At 43.2% G+C, this 21,734-nt stretch overlaps 1 protein-coding gene across 1 annotated transcript in view; it reads left to right on the forward strand.

The window, feature by feature from the left end:
* EPO (erythropoietin) overlaps positions 1 to 11,884 on the forward strand; it is a 257,262-nt gene extending 245,378 nt beyond the window's left edge. The window contains exon 5 of the mRNA XM_086946114.1: positions 11,195 to 11,884. Coding sequence (XP_086802240.1) covers positions 11,195 to 11,335 — 141 coding nt within the window. The 3' untranslated portion in view covers positions 11,336 to 11,884. The remainder of the gene's footprint in view (positions 1 to 11,194) is intronic.
* The last annotated feature ends 9,850 nt before the right edge of the window (positions 11,885 to 21,734 follow it).

Consider the following 21,734-nt stretch of genomic DNA (forward strand, 5'->3'; position numbering starts at 1 on the left):
GCCAACCAATCTTATGGGATCCCTGGAGATTCATTACTTCTCTTAGGCCGTCGGCATATCTAGATAGCTCAGGGGTGCGCCATAGCCGAGCCCAATAAAAGAGGGGGCGCAAAGTAATTAAATCCTTAATTGAGCGACGACCCAAATCACTCAAGAGTGGCTTGGTGGGGGTTTCCCTGGGGAGCAAGGTCAGCTCTCTAAAAAACTTGTTTTCTGCTGTGACAAGCACGTCTACGCTGCCAAAGCCCCAGAGCTCGGCTCCATATAGTGCACAGCCTACGGCCCTTGCAGCGTAGATCTCAAGGGCAGGGGCAATAGGCCTAGAGGTTGAGGCACGGTGTTCCCTCCCTATCACCCCCACAACCCGCTTGTAGCTTAAAGCCATTTTGTCAATATGTTGTTGCCATCTCAGTTAGTCCGAGAGTCCGAGAAATAGTCAAAAATGTTGACACGCTCTAGGGGCGCCTCATCAAGTACGAGGGTGGATGGGGCCGACTTACTAGGGTTAAAATAAAGGAGCTTCGTTTTAGAAGTGTTAATTGCTAAGCCCTTCAGTTTGCAAAAAAGGCAAAATCGATCCAGTAATTTCTGTAATCCTGCAGGGGTTTTCGATACTAACAGTGTGCCGTCCGCAAAAAGTAAAGCGGGGACTTTGTCACCCGCCAGAATGGGAGCATCCGCATTAATTTCCAATAGAAAGAATACCACCCCATTCACAAATAGCGTGAATAGGGTTGGAGCCAGTACGCATCCCTGGTGGACACCTCTATTGACAGGAATTTTACCTGTTTTTTCATCCTGCGTACTCCATCTAATACGAGCATAATTTCCATCGTACATGCGGACCAGGAGGTTCAAGATGGGCGGGGGGAACCCCATCTCCTGCAAGACCAACAATAGGCGGTCTCAAGGGACCAGGTCAAAGGCGGTCTTCAAGTCGATGAATGCAAGATAAAGACCGCCCTTGCCCATGGTTACCACCTTCCAGTGAAGAAGTGCTAGCCTGAAGGCCTGGTCTATTGTGCTTGTGCATGCCCTAAACCCTGCCTGAAATTGCGAGATAATATTATTCTCCTAAGCCCAGGAAAGGATCCTCTCCAGGAGGACCCTGCCAACCACCTTCTGACCAGCATCAATAAGGCTTATTGGGCGATAGTTGGCAGGGTCCCCCCTGGACCCTTTCTTATAAATAGGGATTACTTCCGCCCCTTTCCAGGAGTTTGGGACTGGAGATCCTTCCAGCAGAGCATTAATCAGGAATACAAAATATGTAGCCCATTGCTCTACATTAGCTCGAAATAAGTCACACGGTAGACCATCTTGTCCCGGGGCCTTCGCTGGAACGATCTAGTTTATAGCAGCCACCACCTCATTTTTCCCTATGGGGTCATAGGAGACCAGGGAGATCAGAGTAGATATCACAGAGCAACTTGAGGACCCGCATCCCTCCGTGTCCTCATCTCCTGCATAGAGTCTCTTAAAATGATCAAACCACTCCCCATCGGTAATATGATTAGGAATTTGGTCCGGGTCTCGACCATTGGAACTTCTTACCAGACCCCAAATAAGCTCACCACTCTTAGACTGACTCGCAATCTTTAAGTTAGTCCACTGTAATTCCTCCCATGCCCTTTTAGCCTCTATGATAGCTCGTCTATACTCTAGTCTGGCCAAACGTACCTCAACAGTATTATGGGTTTTGATGTCAAGTATCAATGAGGTCTTTTTCCTCCTACAATCCTTGTTAAACCAATTCTCTACAGGCTTACAGATAGTAGAGCGCTTATTAAGGGACGGAGCCTCCAAAAAAAGAGAGCCCATGTGATCAATTGTGTCAGCATAGATTAACTCCACCGCCGGGGACCCAACCTCGTTCATGCAGGCTACAGAATGCTTAATGGTCTAATCTCTTAAAATCTCCCCTAGAGCTCTTGTTTTCTGTTCATTCATGAGGAATTTTGGCCATTTGAGAAACCTTTTACAGTTAGATGGAATAATTGCCTTGGTTAACATCCTGGGTCCAGTGCTAGAATAATGCTCTTTATTTTGCCACAGTTCCGTCATGGAAAGGGATAGAGGGTTATGATCACTATCAGTGGATGGTATGATAATCATGTCACTCACATATTTCCATAACCTCTTGTCAACCAATATGTAATCAATTCTAGTCTGACACGAGACCCTATTGTATGTATTTGCTCCCAAGACATCAGAGGGCGTATGCCCATTAACGGCTCTTAGCCCAAATTCAAGTGTTAGGGCATTCAATTGGATGACCCCCGACGACCATTTCTTCACTGGCAATATCGACAAGGATGGTATACCCCATCTAGCATCCTCATCATAAGTTCCCAAAATATCATCGGTAGCCAAAGGTTCGAATGTACAATTTAGGTCACCAGCTATCAAAATAAAAGAGTCAGGAGGGCAAGAGAGAAGCACTTCAGACAAAATGGAAATAGTTGGAGATTTTACCCCCCCTTGGGTGCCTCTGGCATAAATGTTAAACAGTTGTAAGGTATTGTCACCCTTTATGCCCTTAAATGTTAATTTCATCAGGTCTGGTGTTAGACAAGGGTGGTGAGTAATTTTACAATTAAGCGCGATCTTAACCCAAACCATGAGCCCTCCAGATGGACGTCCGCGACCAGAAACAATAGCTGGTATATGGAAGCAAGAATAGCCAGACTTATACAATGGCTCTAGGCTCCATGTTTCCTGAAATATACACAAGTCATAATCGTCAATAAAAGTATTCCAGTCCGGTAGAGATAGCTTGTTACGTAGACCTGCTATATTCCATGAAACGGTTTTAAGATTCCTAGTGGAACCACTACAAGAGGTCGGACCACCTTGGGATGTGGCGGGACCCCGTCCTATCTCTTTGTTACCCCCCAGAGTTACTGGGACAGAAGTTGGCTGTTCGGGACCTGGACACTGGGCTACTCCACAGGGGCTAGTAATACTGCTGCTAAGTGGGGCAATGGTGTTTATGGATACTCCCCAGTGAGCCTGAAGTCAGTCAACGGCCTCTAGTCCGTTGAACCGATTTTGGATAGGAGTTTGACTCAGGACAGGTAAGGACTCAAGCCAACCCCCATGGGTCCTTCCCCTCCCGCTTCGCTGTACTAGTGTCCGCCCATCTACTACAGTTGGAAAATAGTGGGGGGAGGATGGAAGTAGGACAATGGGAGGGGTCGTATGGAAACTCCTGGACTGTGGTGTTTCCAGTTACAGATATACTTCACAGTCCTGGGGTCCTTGAAATTAACGAGGACACCGTCCCCCCTAATATCCATAGCCAGATGTCCCACCCAAGACACCCTCCGTACCATGCGTATTTTACTGGAAATGTGCGTGGGTAATGGTCTATATTTATTTAACCAATCAGCAACTTTGTTCCTTAAGGCCATGAATGATTCTTGGCCGGGCTTGCTCAATACAGGGACCCCTGTTAAAACTACCAGGTATGGGCTTACTTCCGGGGGCAGAGCAATGTTAATTTTCCCCCTGGGGGCCTGAGCTATAGGGTCCCCATCTCACTCTTTCGGCTGAACTGCTTTGCACTGGCTTGGTTTCTTAGCTACTAGTACTGTTGGTATCTTATTTAAGGGAGCAGCTGGGGCCGGTGAAACTATAGCCAGAGCTAACGAGGCTATGGGATCTATAGCGACGTACCCTCCCCGGGGACCGTTTGATGGTACAATAGCTCCAGGTATAGTTTCCTTTTTTAGGGAATCAACAATTCCCAATGATGCAAGCTCAATCTTTCTGAGTTGCTGTTCGATCTTGGTTAATCTATCTTCTACTGGGTGAAGAAGATCACCCATTTTAACCAGAAAGGGGTCCACCATCACCACCCTTCCCCTGCACTCTTACCCTCAACCTCAGCCTGGGGTACCGCTCTCAAAGATGTTGGGTCTTCTACAGGTGTGACTGAGATTACCGGAGTGGTCGCGACAGCCTCCTCTCTTGCAGTGGTTATTACTCCAGTATTTTTGGACAACTTCCCTTTCTTACCACCATTATCATTAGCCTGCCCTTGCTTGCACTTAGGAATCGCCCCTTGGCGTCTCTCTCGTAGCTGCCTGGTATTAGGCTCCTTAACGGGACTAACCACAAAGGGTAACTTGTGGGGTGTCAACAGTAATGTGTAAATGTAATGTAAATGTGTTGTATTTGTATAGCGCGAACAGTAACCGTAAGCATCCCGGCGCTTGTACTCCTACCACAAGGGAACCCCTCCTGGCTTTTCCTTGTGAGGTGTCCACTCCTGGGCATCCCATGGTGAAACCAGGCATCCCTTGTGTATCGGGGGCCGTTGTGGAGACTAAGCAAGCTATTGCCCAGAGTTGCAGCGTGGGGCCCATGCTTAGATTCGGCACTGAGGCGAGAATATCCGGTCAGAGGAATTTAAGCCCGATCCCGCCGAGGCGGGAATCGAACCCTGGTCCCTGGCCAGCGCTCTGCATCAAGGTCTGCCACAGCGGGAGGCCAAAAGGGTGTCTATGCGTTTATATTTCAAATCTGTTGGGGGCACATACCACCATGATGGTTAGTTCAGAAACCTATTATCAAATTGTCCTGATACATATGGGAGGTTCCTGTACTCTAGCTGTGATCAACTTTTATAATAACGCGGAAAGTGCGCAGCTGGGTGACATACTTGAGAAATTAAGTGGGGACATAGCTAGCCTAAACTCAAATGGTCAATCAGAGATAATACCTATTTGGGGTCGGGACTTGTCAGCTTCTGCCCGCTAGCTGAAAAAGGGAAGTGTGGCCTTACTCTAGATGAAGACGATTCACCAATCCACTTCCAACACACAGCAAAAGGGGAACTATTTAATAGGATCATGTTTAGACATGATCTGGGATCTACTAACCGTTTGTGTGAACCGATAGTGGAGTTTGGACCCACCTTCATTGGAAGAGGTGCTAAATCAACCATCGACTTTATTATTATGCTAAATCGCCACGCAACCCTTATAAAGGCATATGAAATCCATCAAAATGTCATGAGTGATCACCTGGCACTAAGCATGAGTATAGCTACTCCAAACCTACCACCCGGCAAACGAGACAATAAGATCATGGGCGTTAAGAATATCGAGCTGGCCAGAAAAAATGGATATACTATCCGCTGGGCGAGTCCGAATACTATGGAGTTAAATAAAGCCATCATTAGTAAAGCATTAGATCCAATTCTTATTTGCCTAAGCGACCACCCCACTCATAACGAAGTTTTAAGTTCTTTTAAAACCTCAGACAGCAAAGGTCCGCGTAACCCTAGGAAGTGCTGGTTTAATAAAAATTGTACTAAAAGTCACTCAGATTTAAAGAAAGCCCTGCATAGGGAGGTAAGGGATAACCAGGAGATTAGGACTTGCAGGAAGATATACAATGTAGCAAGGAAAAATAGTATGGCCGAGTTAAAAGTAAAGGCATGGAAGCACCTTACTGAAGCAGCTGAGCATAAAGGTATTCGTAATTTTTGGATGGCAGTAAACGCCCCTTTTCTTAATAGTAATACAGATGCACCTTCAATTGAGGTGGCTTTTGAGGGAAGAGTATGGGTTGACTTTTTTAGTAGCGTTTACTCAATACAGAGGGGTAATGGAGCTACAACCCAAACCCATGATATTGATGGGGAAGACCAGTCTTTTTTGCCCATTGAGTTTGATATTGCACTTCATGATGTTAAGACTGCGGTTAATATAAGCAAGCGTGGTAAGGCTGCTGGCCCAGACGGGGATACCTATTGATCAATATAAATCCAATTTAGAGGACAGGGGCCCAATCTTAACTAGAGTCCTACATGCATGCTGCAGGCTTTATAAACACCTGGTCTGAATCAATTATTGTTCCTATTTTTAAAAAAGGTCACAGTGAAAATCGTGCGTGCTACTGACCAATATCATTATTGGACACCTTAATGAAGGTAGCAGGCAGGATAGTTTTAGACAGATTACAGACATGGATCAATGACGAGGGTATTTTAGGCGATGATCAGTATGGTTTTAGGAACAAACAAGCAGATTTCAAACCTTAACATTTTAATAGGTAAATACACGCAGGCCTAAAAAGGGAACATCTATTTGGCCTTCATAGACCTCAAAGCTGCATTTGATTGTGTTATACATAACGAACTGTGGGGGGTTCTTAATGAACTAAAGGTTGATCCTGTTTTAATTCAGTTTTTAAAGGAGTTATACTCCGGAGCTACAGCAAAAGTCTGTTATGGAATAGAGGGCGAGTGCACATCACCATTCAAGGTAGAACAAGGTGTGAGGCAGGGGTGTGTCTTGGCACCTCTCCTCTTCTCATTATACACCAACGCCCTGGAGCAGGAGTCACACACCAGGGACCCCCCAATAGTAAATACGTGACCAATATCATCCTTATTATATTCTGATGACACAGTATTAATGGCCCGTACCCAGATCGGCTTGCAGAAGGCACTTTCCTTCTATACCTGTTTCATGGATAAGCTAGGCATAAAACTGAATGCTAAGAAAAGTTTTGTAATGTCATGTGGGAGGGGAAAGATAACGAACAAAAGCAGGAGGGGATAAGGTGGAAACAACAAATTCGTTCAGCTACTTGGGCATTTTATTTGATAGATCCGGCTCCTGGGCCCCAGCAGTTAAATCCAGGAGCTTACTTTTTATGAAGTCCACGCTGCTCTAGAAAACCTTTCAAAGAAACTGGGGAAAAGGCCACCAGAAATTTTAATAAAAATCTATCAGGCAAAATGCGTAAGTTTAGCTGTGTATGGGGCTGGTATCTGGGGTTCTCGAAACAGTCTTTCAATTCAATGTATAGAAAACGCCTTTTTAAGATTTGTTTTATCAGTCCCAACAAGCGCCCCGGTTTTTAAAGGTCACGCTGAACTAGGGCTGGCTTATATTTTTGATTTAATCAAGGCCCAACCTCCCCTGCTTTGGCACAGAATATGGTCTACAGAGAGTATGGGCCTGAATAGAGAAATAATAAAAGATGTAATGAGCCTAGAAAATGCCCACAAAATACCTGGCTAAATTATATTAAAAATGTTATGCACAATATTGGATATCCGGAATATTACACATCTCCTGATATCATGAGGTCTATCAGTCGTAAAGAGTTTAAAAAGCTTTGTATGAACCATCTGGAAGAAACTAGGTAAACCCTTGAATTGGTTAAACCGACGGTGGCTTTACATGAAATTATCATTATTACTTGTGATATTCAACCCTATCTGATACATGTTAATGATAGGTATGGCAGATATCTATTGACCAGATTTAGATTTGGCACCTTCCATCATTTGATTTCCCTCCCTGTCATATACGACTGGTCAAAAGAACTCTGCTGCTATCCTTGCGATAACATTTCTGCGCAGAGTACTATACACACGACCTTGTTCTGTAAGTTCTATAGTAGTGAAAGGTGCAGATGGTTAATACCTCTATTGAAACAGGGAGGGTGGAGGCAGTGCCGCCCAGCCTTTATGCACTTACAGATTCTGGGCAATTCTTACTGTATTGGATCAATGGTGAGCTACTTAAAGAGCGTGTTGAGGGCCGGGACATTTTTAACCAGTTAAATTGATGTATTTGAAGTGTGTCTGCCCTCCTTATTGTGAAACTGATTAGCTAGGTTAGCTCTGGCTAAACAGGGAATTATTGCACTTGTACTTTCAAAAAGTTTGATAAATCGACTGTAATAACTATGTACAAATGAATTCTGTTTCTTTTTAATGTGATGATGTATTTTTAAGTATGCTTTTATGATTTTAAATCTTAAAATCGAATAAAGCTCGTTTCTGATTCTGATTCTGACTGTAGAAATTTGGCCTTCTTTCTGCCACATGCAGGGCATTTTCCAAATAAAGACCCCATTTTATTTGACTACAAAAATACTTTTCCTGTTAGAAATAACAGAAAAACACTGGAAATTGTGAAAACTGTCAAGTAAAGATTTGACAGAAATGTCTCAGAGATATTTTTGAAGATAAAAGGCCAAATAAAGACTGTGCTCAGTTGCCCAAGACCCTGTCACCAGGAGCCGGAAAAACAGAATGGGGGTAACTTCCACCTACTGGGTATAATAGGATACTGGTAAGGCTATGATCCCTTGAAGGCACAGAGTCTCTCTCTTTTCATATCTGCGGAACTGGAGTCTATAAGTCTACATTGATCTCTTCCTTTTTTCACCATATTAAAAAGGTTTGTGAATTAGATTTATAAGGACAAATACAACATCACCTGCTATTTCCTGGTCTTTTAATGATATATTAACCCTTTTTAAAGGCTGCAAACCATTTTAATAAATTAAGTGCTTATCTTGGCCTTGCTGAAGAATGAAGAACATATACACTTAAGAATTAATATTGTAACGAAGTGCTATGGGATCCCCACATGTGGGAGGACTATTCAGTGTTTATGATTATCAAAATAGATTCTACTGAGAGAGGATGAAAAGTTACAATAAACTCAGTGGGTCTGGCATATTGATTGTGAAAAGCATATGTTAAAATCACTAGGCATTAAAGATAGATTGTTATTAAACTGTATTGAAGTCTACAAAGAATTATGTTGTTACATGGAACCTAACAGATTACCATAGCAGGCAAGAGTTTTGGTGCTGATTACTCCCTCTGACAAACCGTTGATGTAGAAAATGGTTCAGAATCCTTGTTAGTGCCTCTTAAAAAAGATAGTATTTTGTTTTTCCAGCTGTCATTCTATATACTATGTAACTTTTTGACTGTATGCCTGATAGTTGCTTTGTGAGAAAGCTTTAACTTAGTACAGGAGGCCTCAGTTGGCTATGGTGACAAGCCAATGATAACATATTCAGGCCTAATTGGTTCCCTAGGAAAAAATATTTCTGATGCCATACATCAGATTTGTGTCTTATGAAAAGTTATGAGGAACACATTAGTACTCACATATTGACTGTGAAAAGCATAAGTTAAAGTTAATAGGCATTTAAGGGGCCATTGTTATTTATCTTTATTAAAGCCTACAGATAGTTATTTAGTTACATGAAGTGTCACAGATTAACTTTGTACGGAAGAATGCTGCTGTTGGCTTCCTCCAAATACACGGCCCAGGGATAGAAAAACTGCAGTTTATTCATGCTAGAAACTCTTGATAGCTGTCTGCCATGATCTTTTAATTAAAAAAATAATTAAATAATATATATATATTCCTATATAGGAACTTTGGACCAAATATGTTCTGTCATTAGTCGGTCTCAGTGTCATTTACATGCTGTTTCTACAGCATACTGCATGGATTATTGGTTCAGTCTACATCAATTATTGGCTCTCTTGCCCTGTGAATGACGGGATTTTCTGATCACATGGCACCTGAAAATGAGAACGCTGCAGTGTCAAGGCTGGGTGGACAGACCTTTAGTTTCAAATATTCCTCTTATTATAGTTTGCCTTCCATTTTGCCTCTTCTCTCTTTATTTTAATGTTTGTTAAGACAATACTATAGCACTCCATACATTGCTGAAAAATGGCTTGCTTGATGCTAATTTGATCTTCAGTGGCCCGCATCCCAAACGGCTACTTACTCTAAACCATGAGTCTATTATGCAGTGCTGTTGTTCATAGGGTAGCATTGTTTTACTATTCCAACATGGTCAACATTGGTTTTAAATGTGGCGGCCAAGTTGGAACTTTAAAACATCTATAGACTATTTACAATGGCAATCTAAAACAAACATTCCTTTCTATGTTTAGTTTTGTTATTGTTATCATATGCAATCATAAGCCTTCTGTGTTTAGATGACAGCATACTTTCTTTTTTTGTTTGTAATATTTTAATTTATCTTGGATAATTGTTGAGTTAGTGTGTTTTATTGCTATTGATTCAGAGGGTGAATGTAGGATGGAGTCAGCGGATGGATAAATTAATACATGAGTGCAAAGGTGAGTGCCAGAGGGCATGTATGATGACTCGTTGGGTGCCTAAACCCATCAATGACACAAAAGACAGTTTAATTCATAGGCTAGAACCACTGACATTGCCAATGCCTGGTCCTACATAGAGTGCTTTACAAGCTTGTATTAAAATTGCTAAATTATTAATTATTTCCAATTTATAAGTGTGCTGTCTTTGCTTCCTGCTAGTATTTGTCTCTTTTACTTGAGAAAGCAGTGGGGGGAGATAGGGAGTGAAGTGGTTACCTTGTGCACTGTGAAGCTATATTTAAAGTATATGCAAAACATTCAAGAATTCCTGTTGTCAGCAGTCACTGACTTGGAGTTGGAGATGGAATGTTACAATCAGGTGGTCTACCCATACTTTGGGTCAGCTGTAGGGGACCCTAGGCCCATGACTAATTTGACTGTGGGGTAATCATGTGGTGCTCACTGGTATGGCCTCACAGCACTGTGAGGTGCCTCATGCATTTCTACACAGTCCTAGGCAACTGAATTATATAACACAGTGGCTATGAGCCGCCACCACACATAAGAGCAATGGCAGCATCATATTGGTGTGCTGCCCTAGGGTATTGCCCTTATGTCGTGAGTTGAAACCCGAAAGTATGTGTTGCATCCTTCACATGCAGTGTTCGTTGCATCATTGAAAACGGTTGCCTTGGCAGAAAACATCTTAGTGCCCATGTTGTACCTTTGAATGTTCTATTTCGTGGATGCATGTGTCTAATTCTTAGGCCCTTAGGCCTCTGTAGCTATAGGTAGAGTTCAAATATGTTAAAATGAGATGGGAAAGATTCGAATAGGTCTTAATAACTATATTTCACAAGAAACAAGGTGACCGCCAATGTTTTCAATTATTGTCCTACTGTATTATGATCTTAAGGAGTTGTCCCCTACAGGCATGCAGTAATAGCTAACTCCACCCTGCTTTCTGGCAAGTGTCCAATAAAAACAGATTTTTCTTTTTGCACAGTGCGAAGCAAGTATTTTGCATGCTCAAATAGCAGACAAAATGAAAGTTCATAGATCATTTTACAAAATCTCAATCCTCGCCCTGTCTCAAAAAAGTCTATTGTCTGCCACAAAGTTAAAATGCATCATTTGATTTGACCTTGGTACAGTATTTCCGTTCGGCATACACAGAAAAAAGTGAATGCATATAGAAACAGAAATTCGGAAAGAGACGAGACCAAGAAAGGGCAGTTTAGAATGGTTTGAGCTTTAATATATTTCCGTCTTTTCTTTTCGAAGGAAGAACTGACCAGTGCCAGCTCTCTGCAAACGACGTTGACAGCAAGGACTTTGAGGAGGCTCTTCCTCGTTTACTCAAACTTTTTGCGAGGCAAAATCAAGCTCTTCGTCACCGAAGCATGCAGACAAGATGATAGGTGATATCCCTAGAAACCAATGCAGAAAATAAAGGCAAAGATAAAAACCAAGGCAGATTAAAGCCCAGACGGTGACAGCCACTACTTCACTCCAAACCATAAAGGGAAAAGGACCCAGGACGACGCCTGCTCCTGCATGTTTCATTTTTCCTGAACTTGCTGATTCAAAGGCTGAACCACCAGGGGCTCAAGGACTGGAAGCATCTCTGGTGTAGGAACTCTCACCTGCCTTCTTGTTTTGGGGCTACAGACAATATGATGGAAATACACTGCGTTCTTGCTGCAATGCCTTATTTGAAGGACTCTTAAAAGAATGCAAAGCACTGTAAAATGTATGTGCTGCAGGCAATTCACCGACAGAGTTTATATTTGATATTAATTTAATACCTGTACAGTAATGTATCTATTTATCATATATATGAAGGAAGAACGTTTGTTAAAATGAATGGGCATACAGCTCTTTGTTTGGGAGCTGTTTTATACCTAGGTTTGTTTGTACCTTCAAACATCTAAAGTAAAACAAATAAAGCCAGGAAAGGTATTCGGTCCATCCTTCACTGTTTCAAGACTTTAAAATTCAGATATGTGTATGGGGAACCTCTGCCTGTGCCAACGTCCTGCGATAGCTTTGGGACTGAGCAGCATTTGTTCTTAAACAAAATGGTTTAGGGTCCGTGAATTTAGAGTTAAGAATAGCAGATCTACATTTCCTATACATACTTTCACGGTATTTCTGTTGTCAATATTTTGGTCATGATATTTTTGCCCTCTATATTCTGACAAATATGCAACAATGTCGTCAGCTGGCCACTTAGAAAACCTGACCCAACACTGAGCGTAGAGCGATCATGAGCTGTGGAATTCCCTGAGTCTCCAAAAGAAAAAAACATCGAATGTCATTTATTTATTATTCCTCAATGTTTGCTTTTGCCTCGAGTGCCGATGTAGCATTTTAAAACAACGTCCTCTACTAACTCCAGCTTAAGCATAGACTCTGGGAATTCCTGACACATCACCAGACCATAACATCTGCACAGGGATACTCCACTTAAACTGCTACTTGCAACTACTATTGTAACGTGTATAAACAAAAAAACGAATTGTAGGACACAAACATTACCTATCAGCTGGAGGGAGTTGGAGGGTTGTGAGGCACTACATGGCTGTATGTGGCTCAGTTTTAATGCTGTGAAAAGGAAAGTGTGAGCCTCTTCATCTCCTTTGGTTCTCAATCATAGAATGTCATCACCTTTCAAATCACTACCACAAATGGGAAAGGCACTGCCAAGGTAGTGGTCAACGTTTGTAAAAAGAAATGCTGCGAAAACATCAATGTCAATACTGGCATACTTTTTGGTGTCACAATCCCTTTAGCAGGATTTGGTGTGTGTGTGTGTGCACAGAAGACCAAACGTATCTTTACAAGTCACTTTCATATTAATGTTATTAATAAAAAGCAGTTGTCGCTTCCCCTCTGGCACATTAGTCTTTGACATCGTCAGGTACAGATTCACAAGTCAGACAGATCTTGAGAGTGACTTAGACAGTGTACACATTTTCACAGCTTTTTGGTCTCTCATACAGACAACCTCTTGTGTACCATACCAAAATTATAGTGGGCAGAGAGCCAGCCTGTTACTTATTGTTTGCTGGCTTTCTTGTCACTTGTTTGCTTGCTTCTTATTCGGTGGACTTCCTTCTTTTTCTTGTGTTTGGCTCTCCCTGGAACATAGCCTCTACCCCCCCCCCCCCTTTTGAACTGGATGACTGGTATCAGTGGCGGCTGCCACAAACAAAGGGTGATGGGGCAGGTGGAGGGAGCATAGGGAGGGTTAATAATATAATGTGTTTAAAAAGATCTTAACTTAGGCTGCCATCCACTTTAAAAAAAATGTTTTTAAAGGATTTTACCTTGGGCACCTCCGTGTTCTTCCTGGTCCAGCAGACACTGTGACAAACTCCCTATGCAATCTGAATGAGAGCAGCGTGGGGATTGGCCTTAGCAGGCTGAAATGACGATCAGCTCAGTGCTGTTTCTCCAGCCCGGCTGTTCAATACGGCCGGGTTGGAGAAACCTAAGTATGCCTGTGTGTTTGGTCGGCCTGAGACGGCCAGCCAAACACACATGTGCACTTATTTATTTATTTATTTATTTAATTTCTTGTATAGCGCAAGAATCGACCCCGGTCGGGGTATCTCCGCGCTTTGCTCGCCAGGATGTAAAGAGGGAGGAACTTTGCAGATGAGCTGTAGTCTTGTGAGCTGACCAGAGCCAGTTATTCCTCTAGGAACAGGTTGGTTTTAAGCTTTTTCCTGAAGGAAAAGTGGTTGGAAATTTGCCTAAGGCTGAAGGGCAAGTTGTTCCACAGGGTCGGCCCCACAAGGGAAAAGGCACGGCCACCTTGTCTGGTCTTTTTTACAAGAGGGGGTTTTATTAGCAGTTGATTGCTTGAGCCCAGGGATCTGTCTGGTTTGTAGAGTTGTAGCTTTTGAGTCAGATAGTTGGGGCCATTCCCGAACAGGCACTTATGAACAGTGCAACAGATTTTGAATTTGACACGTTGCCGTATCGGTAGCCAATGAAGTTCTCTCAGTAGAGGCCTGGAAGGGGTTCTTGTAGGGGCGTTCAGAATCAGTCTTGCCGCTGTATTCTGGACCACCTGTAGACGATTTATGGCATCCTCGTTGGCTAGTATCAGGAGCCCATTACAATAGTCTAGTCGACTTATCACCATGGTCTGTACAAGGGTCTTTCTGTAATTATCCGGCAGAAAAGGAAAGACTTGCCTCAGCAGGCCAATGGTGTGGAAACATGCTCCAGCTATCACATTCACATGTTCCTTTAAGGTTAGATTTTGGTCTAACTTCACCCCCAGATTTTTTACAGTCAATTTTGGAGAGGGCACTGGTCCTAAGTCCAGGGGCCACCAGTCAGGAGACCATAGTATGGTTGCTTTCCCAAAGAGCATTACTTCCATCTTCCCAATGTTACATTGGAGACGGTTGGAAGCCATCCAATTAGAGATAGCCCTCATGCCTTCAGCAAAATTTTCCCTAACATTAGAGTTAAGGGAATGGAAAGGGTAGAGAAGTTGGGTGTCATCGGTGTAAGATACCGGAGTGAATCCGTACTTTCTCACAATTTCAGCAAGGGGGGCCACGTACACATTGAACAATGTGGGGCTTAGGCATGAGCCCTGTGGCACCCCCTTCGTGAGCGCCCTTGAGGTGGAACGATAGGGGCCCAAGCTGACCGATTGTGAGCGCCCGGAAAGGAAACTCCAACCAGGAAAGGGCCTGCCCTCCAATGCCCACTCCCTTCAAACGGCTCAAAAGAATCTTGTGAGACACAGTATCATAGGCGGCCGACAGGTCTAACAGCACCAGAATCATTGAGCCTCCTCTATCCTGTGACATCTTGATGTTATCAGTCACGGAGAGGAGTGCTGATTCGGTGCTGTAGTTGGGCCTGAACCCAGATTGTGAGTGGTCCAGGCCCCCTGTCGCCTCTATGAAACTGGACATGTGGGTGTTGACATGTTTCTCAGCCAGTTTGCTCAGGAGGGGCAGAAGAGAGATGGGGCGGAGATTGGAGAGTTCCGTCCAAGGGGAGGTGGAATTTTTTCGTATAGGATTCACTACTGCCTCTTTCCATTGCTGAGGGAGTTTTCCTTCTTTGAAAGAGAGGTTCAAGATTTTTCGAATGATGGGGCAGAGTGCTATGCTCAGAGTGTTCATCACTCTGGCAGGAAGAAGGTCAAGGGGGGGGGGACCCAGTTTTTATATTGTTTAATAATGATCTTATGTCATCCTCGGTGGCTTCAGGGATGTCAATGAAAGTGTCAGTATATGTCTTCGTGCAAGAGGCACTGGAGGTCTCAATAGTGTTGGGATGTTTGGCCAGAATTTTATTGTAGATGGTGTCGATCTTATCTTCAAAAAATTGGGAGATATTATTGCACAACTCTTGAGAGAATGTGTCGGGACTTTCACATGCAGAGGGATTGGTGAAGGTTCGGAGTATTTTGTATAGTTTTCTAGTCGAGTTGCCAGCTTCGTCAATTTGGGATATGAGGCAGGTTTTTCTTGCCTTTTTTATATTTTTGTAGTAGGTGGAGATAGCCTGCTGGTATAGCTCCTTACTTTCACTGGAATGATTCTTCCTCCATAGTTTTTCCAGCTTTCTGCATTTTTGTTTCTCTAATTATAGCGTTTCAGTGTACCATGTCTCTTTTTGTTGGTCGACGGTTGTTTAACTAATTTTTGAGGGGCTAAGAGGTTTATGGTATCAAGGAGAGTATTGTTGAGTTTGGCTAGAGCCGACTCAGAATTGTCAGAATCAGAGACAGTCGGCTCTCTCCAAGCTTCTGCAAATGCATCTGGGGTGATCTTATGCCATGATCTTCGTTTGATGCTCAGAGTAGCGGGAGGATCAGAAGGTTTGGTTAGCTGCATAAAGGAGAATTCCAGCATACTATGGTCAGACCAGTTTATGGGTCTGGGGGGATGACAGTGTAATGAAGGGTGATTAGAGAAGATTAGATCTAAAGTGTGGCCTCCCCTATGGGTGGGGCCACTGTTCCGTAGATGTAAGCCTAAAAGGGCGAGGTCAGCTAGAAGGAGCTTAGTATCAGGATCATTTGATACATCAGCATGAAAATTTAAATCCCCGAGTAAAATAAAATTTTCTCTGGCCTTCATGTGTGGAGCTAGTATTTCAGTTAGAGTTAATGAAAAGCCAGTGTTAGGGCCTGGAGGTCTAGAGCTCCTTTCCAGTGATCCTTAATTCCAGTGTTTATTTTAAAAATCATTATTTAGAACTGCACATAGCACTCCTCCTCCACACTACCATAGCCCAGCCTTCCCCTTCCTACACACGTTGGCTCAGAGCCAACAAATGAAAAATAAACCAATGAAAGACCATTGTTTTATTTTTCACTTGCTGTCTCTGAGCCAGTGGAGCGACGCTCCTCTGCCATAGCGTAGTAGCCACCCCTGACTGGTATCCTTTTACTGATTGCATTCAGAGCACTTTTATGTGTTTTTCTTTCAGCACTCCATAAGTGTGCATGTTGTTTCTTGCCCTCTCTCTCATGTGTTGTTTCCTCATCAAATCCCTCCCCCAAGCACTCCTGCTCCATGTTGCTCCCACCCATTCATCCACTGTTTTCACCTACCCTATCTTTTATTATTTATTTTTTATTCCCCACACCAGCATCAGAATTCGCAGTTGTTCCCCTGCCCAACTGATATCGCTTCCCACCGTTCACACTTATCCATACCAGAACCGGATGTACTCCCCACCACGCCTGTCGCAGGTTATTTAAAAAAAAATGTGGATGGTCTAGCAGCAGCCATTTGCAGCATGCCACTCCGTTTGTGAAATATGCTTTCATTTGCATTTAGATTACTTTTATTCTTTATTTACTAAGCTAAGTGGCGTGGAACAGTAAGTTAAAGAAAAGATGGCCACATCATGATGCATCGACATGCATACATCATCACATTAGGCCACCAAAGCATCATTACGCATACGTGCATACACGTCATAATGCTGTTTATTTGTTTTTGCTTTTTTGTGATGCTCGGCAGCTTTGGCAAAAAGCACTACTTTTTGTCGATGCTGCACAGCATCAGCAAAAAACACTGGCAAAGCAAATAGGTTGCAGAGACGAGACATATTGCGTTGTCAATGTTTGTTTCCATAATGTTCGAAACAATACACAGAATTGCACCACTGATTTATTAGGCAGCAATAATTTTTTCAGTTGAAAACTCCCAAGACCAAATTTGACGCTTTTACCCGACAATGCAAACATACAGCTGCACTACAATTCAACAGAGGCCTACTTCATAGAGATGACAGCCTTATTTCGTTAGGTAGAGCCTAGCACAGCCCGCAGCACTGCTCTAGGAGTGTATCAATGAAAGAACAAACGGAAGACCAAGGTCAAGCACATCCAGTCCGTATGTACTATAAGTTCAAATGGTGGTGCAGTCACTTCTCACACCTGCCGTCCAGGGGTGTCAATAGTAGCCAAATTCACAAGAGAGAATGGAAGGTGCACTCATTACGAAGTCAATATACAAACGTAAGGAATTGTTCCAGAATTGCTTTTTTTCATTCAATAAATCTTTAAAACTGGCACACAGCCAACGCGTTTCGTTCCTGATTCTTGCCAGAGGGAATTTCCTCAGGGCTCATATATATTCTACTAGTCGATAACAAAAAAGATGTCTATATTTTGGAAATCGGACCCAATGGGGCAGAGGTTTGCCATGGTATGGTTTGCGAAGTCTCTCACACCTCTGCTGGTTATCAAGCCACACTACGAAGAGACTTTTTCTTCATCAGCTTATACAACGTTACTCCTTAAATTCACAGCTCGTTGATGGAAAAAAACTTTCTGGACCCTACTTACAGTTCTACATTACTGCATAGGAAGCTCTTACCACTAGTGCTTGGAATCGCGAGAGACTTTGCCCAATATATCGTAATTGTGGCTAACCTCTTGACCTATTGGGTCCGTGTAACGACCGGATTCTCGGACCAGATAGAATCAGCTCACCAGAGCACCACCAACCCAGCCGAAACGTAATCACCTCCCTCCTTAGGACCTATTTACAACAGGTATCTATGTTTCCTACCCAAGGATGGGGAATTAGCAATATACATGCCTAAGTCCTCTACAATACCGCACCCATACCATATAGTCTCACGGCAACTCAGACCCAGACTATTCTACCCTAGGGCAGTTCTGATTACTTACCATTACACACTGACTGCAACCAGTGCTCGCTCAAGCCACAATCCTGTGGGTATAAGCATCAGTATCCCCACTGATGCTCTCTCTCTCTAATAACCAAGCCATAATCTTGTGGGTATACGCATCAGTGTCCCCCCTGATGCTCTCATTAACGCCGCCTTACAACGACGATCACTTTCCTATGAATACCTTTAGCTTTTCATGTTGGGGAATTTCTCACTATTCACTAGAGGTACAATACTACAATATTATGGATAATGGCCAAATTACACGGTGTACAACTTATTCTCTATTTCAAGGGCTCCTCTCTCCCTTATTATTCAGTTACCATTTACCTGATCGGGGATAGCGTCCGTCCGTGCAACAGCACCTGACCTGAAGAACAGGTTACCTTTACTATACAAGAACAAGAGGCACATACTGGTTCACTAAGAACTGGGGTACTTTATTATAATAATAACAATAACAATATAATACTATTCTATAACATATAGCCTGCAAAAGGAAAATGAAAGGTTAGAATTTGTGCACGCTAATAAGAAAGGGTCGACGTCACCTTATTAATATGAAGTCTGGACTCAGTAGTCATCTGGGTTCCCTTCTCGTCTGTGCCTTGGCTCGTCTTAGGGTCACACTTCTGCAGTCACGGATACACGTCTGCACCGCTATGCTCGGTCTCCTCCGCTTCCCTCCAAGTCACTGGAACCTTCCTCTCATCAGCTGCTTTCTCTCTGGCTGTTCTGCACTACTCCTCTCTCCTCTCAATCACGGACCATCTTCACTTCTCGGCTTCGATCTCATAACTCAGTTTTATGTCACTCTGGTATTCGTTCCCTCAACTAACTACTTCACTCTGTATGCTCTGATCTTAATGTCAAAGCTCGCCAGCTGCTCCAACTAAAATAACTTCAATCTTTCTAAGAGAGTATCAGTTTCTCGGTCTTTCTCGGACTTCAAGATGGCGATTGCCTGCCTTGGTATAATTAATGGCATTGATGCTAACGACTAGCTGCCGCCTACAGACTGACTGATTCACTGCCTCATGCTTTCACTAATATGGAAGCTTGTCCCTTCATGGAAAGTTACGGCCAGTAACCTGCCGCCCACCAAATTCTTGTACCTCCCCGTACCAAGGACACGTTCTCAGCCGGCCGGCCTGATGTTATGTCTTCGACACAGAGAAAAATACAGTCTTTCGATAAGGGCCAGCCTGAGCCGGTTCTCTCCAAACGAACAACACCTCGTAACTAAAACATTACATTTGACCTAGAAGCATCTCAAGCTGCCGAGGCAGAACGAAAGATGGAGTCTCTCCCGTTTGAGGCCTACAAGGCCCGAAATAGGCATAACTCCATGGGAAGTATACTAGCACTCTTACAAAAGGACGGATTATCACTAATACTAATGAATCTATCCCCTAACATAAGTTTATAAGCCCTGATCTAAAGAAAAGGGTACGGAATTATATCAACACGCCTTGTGAATAGGCTCTATTTACGGTTCTAATCCTTCTATTAGAATGATAGTAGACTAAAGTCACCTCCAATCACCTACCCTCAAGAAAGGGCCGAAAAAGTCGGTCATAACAGTCCGATTTCAAAAATATAGACATCTTTTTTGTTATTCGACCAGCAGAATATATAGGAGCTGTGACAAATTTCCCTCTGGTAAGAATCGGGAACGAAACGCGTTGGCTGTGCATCAGTTTTAAAGATTTATTGAATAAAAAGAAGCAATTCTGGAACAATTCCTTACGTTTGTATACTGACTTCGTAATGAGTACACCTTTCATTCTCTCTTGTAAATGCTGCTCTAGGAGTGACCTTTAGAAATCAGTCTGCACTTTTGTTACACTTGTGCCTGTGCTGGCATCCACCTTGCGGGAGAGAGTAGCGGTGCTCAGGGGCCATCTGTTTTCAATTAGCGTGGCCGCTTGTGCTTGTTGACACGCCTCTACTCTCGCTCCCACCCTTGCCCACCCTTGTTGCTTCTGTGTAGTATCCAGTCATGCACATTTTATATGCCCGCTCAGCACCAATATCATTTCTCATTAAACATTGAATATCTCCGGCAGCCAATTAGCGCTTATCTTCTAATGATCTATTTCATGGCTCATGGCTAAAAGCCCCAAATAAGAAGTTTAATAATGGATTTATTATAGATTGGAAGTGTTTGCATCCATCGATAATTCAATTAAAAGACACAGAGAGGCTTCAGACACGCAATAAATAACATTCTAAGCACCTTGCAATGCTCCTCTGCGCCAGTAGCCAAGAGCTCCGCACACCGGGAAACTAGTGAACATGTTCTCCAGAACCCTGCCTTCAGCTGAAAGATAGGCTGCCTTTGATGATGCGCGCTTTGATGGTATTCTTCGTGCCTCCACGCTAGTCCAGGCTGTGACTCACCGCTCCACCGTGAGTCACACTTTGATGCTGGGCTCTGAAAGCAGCAGCAGCGTGTCTGACGCAGTGTGGCATGGGCAGAGGCGACTCCCGCCGAACTCCTACCCCTTATCAGCAGAGATAGGGCAGCCCAAGGACATGGGTGAACTGAGCCGGCTTTCCATAGCCACCGCCCAAGGCAGCTGTCAATAGTCACTTTAATTCTTTGTTCGTTTCCACTACGCAAAGTTGTGTGTTGTGTAGCACCACTGAGTTGGCCACGCCTGAGTTTCCAGGGTAGAAATTGTTCTGCCCCGTTCTTACGAGCGAGGGGTGACAACGCAGAACAAGTCCAGCAGGACCACATGAAAATAGTCTAATAGCAGCAGGGATCCGGGAAGTGTTTGCTAACTGATGTTGTGGGCAATTATCTCACAATAAACTGCATTTCCTTCTTCACTAACGCTAAATTAGGCCATGAAGTCCAGGGATAGGTCACAACGCTTACGTTTAAGGCTCTAAGCAGTCATATAACCCTTCGTTCCACAATTCTGAAGCTTCAGATTAGGTTATTCACCATTAGTTTGGGAGGATTCTTCTAAACTCTCTCATGATAATGCATAATAACGGACATTGCTTATCAAAGACATTAGTTGCAAGCTATACATGCAGAATTCCTGGAACCATGGTTAAACTAAATGTTACATCTGCAGTCTATGAACAATGTTGTGAGCCACTACAATAACTTTATCCTGGAACACTGCCTGGGTATGGATTGTCAAACAGTTTTCTTCTGAATTTGTTGTCAGGGTATTAGATGAACATGAAGGAGCAGTTACAAGGACTGAAAAGCAATTTGCAAAAAACTGTTTTTAGTATAGGAGATGTAAATAATTCTCAAAGGAACAGTTAGCAGGTGAGAGTGTGGCTCATAACAAAGCAACACTCAGAGGTATAGCATCACAGGGTGAATTTGGTCTACTGGCCGTCACCAACTTTTGTAACTGGGGAACTCACTGTGGTCGAGTCTTCCTGACACCGGCTGAACATCCTGTGACTCATGGAAAATCAATTAATCTCTTTATGCTTAAAAAGCACTTGGACCTTGTGAAATTTAACTGGTGTTCTTGCAGAGTGCTCTGGTCCAATTTCATTGGTCTGAGTTTGCAACATATATACAAAAAAAAGTCGTGCATACATGCTCACTTTTTTTTACTTTGGAAACTGTTTTTTACGCCCTGCCACTTTTAAA

This window comes from Lissotriton vulgaris, chromosome 12 (assembly GCF_964263255.1).
Source record: "Lissotriton vulgaris chromosome 12, aLisVul1.2, whole genome shotgun sequence".
NCBI classification, from domain to species: domain Eukaryota; kingdom Metazoa; phylum Chordata; class Amphibia; order Caudata; family Salamandridae; genus Lissotriton; species Lissotriton vulgaris.